The sequence below is a fragment of the Melanerpes formicivorus genome, unplaced genomic scaffold, assembly GCF_026170545.1.
Source record: "Melanerpes formicivorus ecotype bairdi unplaced genomic scaffold, bMelFor1.0.p_v2 SCAF_26, whole genome shotgun sequence".
In the NCBI taxonomy this organism is placed as follows: Eukaryota; Metazoa; Chordata; class Aves; order Piciformes; family Picidae; genus Melanerpes; species Melanerpes formicivorus.
Window position 1 is genome coordinate 12,327,634 of NW_027142378.1, and position 6,000 is coordinate 12,333,633.

Genomic DNA, 6,000 nt, shown 5'->3' on the forward strand with positions numbered 1-6,000 from the left:
GTAACCTGCGCCGGTAACACCTGCCCTGCGAGCCTCCCGCCCGGGCGGCCCCGGCGCCCTCGCGACCCCTTCTTACCTCCGACGGGCGCACCTCGGTCCCCACCGCCTCCAACTTCCTCCGAGCCCCGAAGAAGAAGAAGAGAAGGAGAGCGGCGAGCCACAGCAGCCCCAGCAGCGGCAACGCCAGCCGCCGCGGCGGCCTCATCCTCGGAAGGGTGGGAAAAGTGCGGCTGGGGGGGGAGGAAGCGCCCCGGAGGGGGCAGGGAGGGCGCCGAGCGCCCCCGGGCCGGAGCAGCGGAGCGGGGCTGGGCGGGCAGCGGGGTCTGGCCCGCCCGCCTGGGAGCCGGCGGAGCGAGTCCCGGGCTGTGCGTGCTCTGCAGGGGAGGGGAGGAGGAGGCGGAGGCGCCGGGCGGAGCGGGGCTGGAGCCGGAGCTGCGAGAAGGCGCTGGGCGCAGGCAGCCGGGCTGGCACCGCGGGGCCGTGCCGCTGCCCTGCCCGCTCCGCCGGGCACCGCACCGCGCCCCCGGGGCTGCGGCCACCTGGGAACAGGGGCTCCGAGCGCATCGGCCGGGAAGGGGGGGTGTAGCCCGTGGTGCAGCCCATCGTGTCCCCTCCCACGCACCGTGCGTGGGGCCAGACGCTTCCCGGGGGTCCCCGAACCGGGCGAAGATGACCCCGGGACTGTCCCGTCCCCCGTCCTGCTCCGGGGCGAGGGCAGGCCACCGTTCCGCCGAGCGCAAGAGGAGGCTCAGACATGACGGGAAGATTAATTTATCCAATTGGAACAGCGGGGGGAATTCAGGTAGGTGGAATTTAATTATGGGATTTGGAAGAGAAGATCGAGTCTCCAGAGCTGTCAAGAGCACTTACGAAATAAAATCATTACCATCAGCTTTGGGCACATCATTACCCTCAGCAGCTCCACCGCCAGCCCCGTCCTGGGGGGGTGTTCCCTGCTGGCCCCACACAAGGCAGCCCACCTGGGAATTGCAGACGTGGCTAAGGAGATAAAGCCTAACAAGGGCTAGACTTCAGAAAGTAGCTTCCTCACCCAACCAGCCCTGCTCCCCTGCCTTCTGAGCCTGCCACTGATGAGTGCTGCATGAGCTGAGCAAAGCCTTGCAGAGAAGGCTGGAGAATAAGCGGAGTGTTGGAGCAGATGTGAGTCATTCATGTTAGTGCTGGAACTATAGAACTCCATAAAAACATGAATCCAAGTGACATATGGAATGAATTGGAGATAAGATGTCGAATGCTGGGGAGCCCGATGTGCATGTTGTAAACAACCTCTCCTATTGCATTTCCCACACGCTCCTCCTGGCTTTATTATTTCCTGCAGTTGTTTTCTGTCACTTCCTAATTTGTCATTTGTGATCTCCATCCTCCGTTGTCCTCTGAGTTATCTCTGGGGCTCAGCAAGCCCTTCTCCCCTAACCCTCACCCCTGCGTCTCAGGCCCACCACTCACGGGATGATGCCCTGATAAAGATTTCATTAACATCCACAGAGAAAGAAAAAAGAAAGAAAAAAGGACATTTCCCTCTCTTTATTGTACAGCCATCTGGCTCTGAAGCACCTTACAAGGAGGATGAAATCCAAGTCCAGCAGGCAGGCTTAGGCTGAACTTGGTTTTACAACTGTGGGAGCAGAACTCTGTGGGAAGAGAGTAAAAACCCTTTGTGCACTGGTGAACCAGCAGCCCAACATCACATGGAGAGCCCATGTCAGCCTCCAAACATCTCCTCTTCCCCTTCTGTGCATTGTTGCTCAAGCCAATAACCTTCCTCAACCCCTCACTTGGGGCACTCAACCCCTCACTTGGGGCAGTCAAGCCACCACACACTGGGTTTGCCACTGTGATATGTCTCTGCCCAACCCAGAGAGGACCTGCAGTTGCTGCTCTTTCCCACACTGTTGCTTTGTGCTCTCTCCTCAGGTCCCTGAGCAGCCTTCAGCAGTGGTGGCTTTCACATGGCTTACAGCTGTCCTCTTACCTTGCACCCAGCCCTAGCGACTGGCACAGGCTGGTTCTTCCTCTCTCTGTGAAGCAGAAATGCTTTCTGGCCAAGAAGATCAACTTGCCACAAAGTAGAAAATACCTGCTGGTGCTTTCTTGGCTGGGACGAAGCGACCTTGGCTGTGGCTCTGCGGCGCTCCCCTGACACCTTTGCAAGGGGTGCTGAGCTTTCCCTGCTGGGCCGGCAGAGCTCTTCCAGATGAAGGCACCGAGGGGGTGGTGTTACCATTCAGAGCTGGGTTAAAAACCTGGTGGGGTTTGTAGGTCAGACATTCGGCACAAAGTTGTTAGAAAACGTAGGGGAGCAAATAGAAATACCAGGGAAATACGTTACAAATTAGGTTGCAGGCAGGGTAATAAATAGGAGGGAGCTGACAAAACCGCGATGGGATGATGCTATCTCGCTCGTTACCTTGAGAAACATCTCCCTCTGCTGAGGGAAAGCTCTACTGGCAGCGCTCAGCGCCCTGACCAGCAGTCCGCGGCGCGCAGCCCGGCCCTTCCCTGCTGCCGCTGCCCTTACCCTGCTGCTGCTCTGCGCGGGGGTCCCGTGATGAGAAGGGGGATTAGGGGAGCTCTGGCAACACAGATGATCTCCAAGGAAGTGTGTTCCTCCTGCCTGTGTGTGCCTATGCTGGGACAGATCCACGGGTTGCATCGGGTTGGAAGGGACCTTCAAAAGTCATCTTGTCCAAACCCCCTGCACTCACCAGGGACCCCTCCAACTAGAGCAGGCTGCCCAGGGACACATCCAGTCTGATCTTGAATGCCTCCAGGAACAGGGCTTCAATCACATCCCTGGGCAACCTGCTCCAGTATTTCCCCATTCTCATGGTGCAGAACTTCCTCCTGATGTCCAACCTAAATCTCCCCTGCTCCAGTTTCAAACCATTGCCCCTTGTCCAGTCACCACAGACCCTTCTGAACAGTCCCTCCCCAGCCTTCCTGTAGGTCCCTTTCAGATCTGTAGCTCTAAGGTCTCCCCACATCCTCCTCTTCTCCAGGCTGAAGATGGTGCATCAAGCAGGTGCTGGTAGCAGCTCTTCAAACAAGAGTGAAGCAAGAGCACAAATCTGCAGGTTCAGAGTTATTTGCAACCATAGACTCCCAGAGATCTGTGCATAAATCCTACTGGCAATTCCACTAACCCCATGGCAATAACAGCAATCCTCTGTGGTGATATTGATACCTCACCTTCCCCATTTTTCTAATTTTCCATCTGCCAATCTCAGATGCTTGGCAAGTGAGGTCCATAACATCCTACCTGTTTCCAAGGGAGCAAAATGTAAAGCCAGCAGTGCAGCCAGAGACAGAAAACCAGACTAGGAAACAGATATTTAGCATCTGCTGGCATAGGGCTTGCAAAGCTGAGGGAAGCAATTGTTTAATGAGAGCAAAAATAGGACAGCATTTCTGGGTGGAAATGGGACTCTGCAGCTCCAGGTGCTGGCCCTTCAGGGTCCTGCCTTTAAGCACAGAAGCTTAGGGGAAAGTAGGTGTGCTCTCTCTTTCAGGGGCATCTCTAAAGCATATTTCAAGGGAATTTCAGCTCACCAGGTCTACAAACCAGCGAGGCACAAGTGCAGTTTTTGCTAGGACCGCTCCTAGGCTTGAGTCTCAGCTGAACATCACAGGTAATTGCAGGGTGGAGCAATGCCAACACCAAGTTCTGGCTGAAATATGGTTTGTAGGACACAGAGCCCCCCAGCAGAGGAGGATCTGGCACACAGAGAGGGGTTTGGAGCAGCCCAGCTCTCACTGCTGTCTGTGGCAGTGCAGCTCCCCCATGAAGAGGTGCTGCTTGCAGTAGCAGGTAGATCAGAAAGAAGCTGCTGGCAAAGATGAAGAGATCAGAGCTTGAGAGGGTCAGCATGGGAGATGGACTTCATTCAGTGGTCGACAGTACCCTCGTGGGCCCTGCTCCAGGAAAGAAGCTAACAGAGAAGTTTCTCTCCCACCCCTGGGAGAGGGTGGGCTACGCTCACTGAATTTAACCACGCTGAGAACAGGGCCAGGAGAGGAGGCAGAGCACATCAAGCTGCTCCCGAATAGCTGTCTTGGCAAGTGCTGAGCATTGGCATGCTTTGCAGGAAGCCCAGCTGTCCCTTGCCACCCAGCAGCCGAGGTGCCAGCCTGGGTGTAGGCCCTCCAGGGGAGCAAGCCAGCACATGCCCCTGGCCCTGGCATCACTCTGACAGCCCTCACTTGCTCCCCAGGGATGACTCAGAAACCATTCACTGCTTGTCGAGGGGTGGAGCTGTGCTCTGAATGCAGTCATGTCAGTGACTCTTCCAGGTTTCTATTTGATAATGGAACAAAAATTCCCTTTTTTGGAGCTGCAGCTGTTCAAAGAGCCTCCAGGTCCCGTGGTCTATTCCAGTCAGTGTGGGCAGGAGGGGAGAAACCAGCAAGTTGCTTGCCCAAGGAGAGGTTGTTGCTGTGTCATGGGGGTCCAGCAGCTCTGTGGCACTTGTCACCACCATGCCTTGGCCCTGTGGCATGCTGCTGCACGGGTGCAAGAGTGTATTGAGCTGGTGGTTCCCAGCTACAGCTACCATCCCACACAGCTCCCTGCGTTGTGAACCACAGGGAGCACTCTCTGCCACCTCAGGCAGCACCCTACCATAGTATGATAGAATTATCAGGGTTGGAAGGGACCTCAAGGCTCAGCCAGCTCCAACCCCCTGCCATGGGCAGGGACACCTCACACCACAGCAGGTTGCTCACAGCCACCTCCAGCCTGGCTGCAAACACCTCCAGGCAGGAGGCTTCCACCACCTCCCTGGGCAACCTGTGCCAGGCTCTCACCACCCTCATGGGGAACAACTTCTTCCTCACAGCCAATCTCAATCTCCCCATTTCTAGTTTTGCTCCATCCCCCCCAGTCCTATCCCTCCCTGACACCCTTAAACGTCCCTCCCCAGCTTTCTTGGAGCCCCCTGCAGATCCTGGAAGGCCACAATGAAGTCTCCTTGGAGCCTTCTCCTCTCCAGCCTGCACAACCCCAACTCCCTCAGGCTGTCCTCACAGCAGAGCAGCTCCAGCCCTCTGCTTATCCTCCCGGCCCTTCTCTGGACACCTTCCAGCACCATCTCAGAAAGCAGCTTCCATGAAGGCTGCTGAGGGTACTGTGACCATTATCCCACACTTCTGTGGCAGATGAGCTCTGCCTTAGTTTTTGAGCAGTAGTGGGAGTTTAAAAACAAATAAAAAAGTCACAGCATCACAGAGTGTTTGGGGTTGGGAGGGACCTCAAAAGCTCATCCAGTCCAACCCCCTGCCAGAGCAGGATCACCCAGAGCAGGTCACACAGGAATGCATCCAGGTGGGTTTGGAATGTCTCCAGAGGAGACTCCACAACCTCTCTGGGCAGCCTGCTCTAGGGCTCTGTCACCCTCACAGTGAAAAGGTTTTTCCTTGTGTTCACAGGCTTGTGCTGAACAACATTCTCCCTGTGTGCCCTCAGAGAAGACCCCAGATGCTAAGAGACAGCCCTGGCCTAATAACCAGAAGAACTGTAAGATAAAGGAGGTAAGGTATTGGGAAAGGTAAAAGCTTTCTCGTTGGCTGTCTCCTTTCCCTCACTGAGATAACAGAAGTGTGGCTTGTCCTACAGCTGCAGCCTAAACCAGGAGGTCAAACATGAAGCTGTGAAGCACTCACCCCTTCCACATGGCTGATGGCATCACTCTGCACCTCCCCACCTACTGCTGCAGTCAGGAAGGGAAATGGAGGAGCTGCAAGCAGATCTTTTCCTGTCAGTACCTCTACAGGCCTGGTGGTGCTTTAGCTGATGGGCTTTCTCTCCTTTTTAATTAAACCATAAGCATTCTTCTCTAGCAAAAACTTTCCACGATGGCATCTCCAGTTAATTAAAGGTTTGAGCTGTCAGGAAATGCTGTGCATAAAAAAGGGGGGAAATAATTAAAAAAAAAGAAGAGGAGAGCTACTTTGATAGCATTTGGTAGCTCTCATCAAATCAGC

General features: G+C 55.3%; 1 protein-coding gene and 1 long non-coding RNA gene across 3 annotated transcripts in view; one reads left to right on the forward strand and one right to left on the reverse strand.

Annotated features, from left to right (window-relative positions):
• GALNT14 (polypeptide N-acetylgalactosaminyltransferase 14) overlaps positions 1–363 on the reverse strand; it is a 98,366-nt gene extending 98,003 nt beyond the window's left edge. The window contains exon 1 of one of the 2 annotated variants that reach the window (XM_068153716.1): positions 77–363. In XM_068153716.1, coding sequence (XP_068009817.1) covers positions 77–205 — 129 coding nt within the window. In that variant the 5' untranslated portion in view covers positions 206–363. The remainder of the gene's footprint in view (positions 1–76) is intronic. The other variant, XM_068153715.1, reaches the window with a different exon arrangement.
• LOC137448819 (uncharacterized) lies at positions 361–5,954 on the forward strand. The gene is made up of 4 exons (XR_010989224.1): positions 361–802; positions 1,936–3,650; positions 5,446–5,547; positions 5,633–5,954. It is a non-coding gene; the product is annotated as an uncharacterized lncRNA (long non-coding RNA).
• Positions 5,955–6,000: the final 46 nt, after the last annotated feature.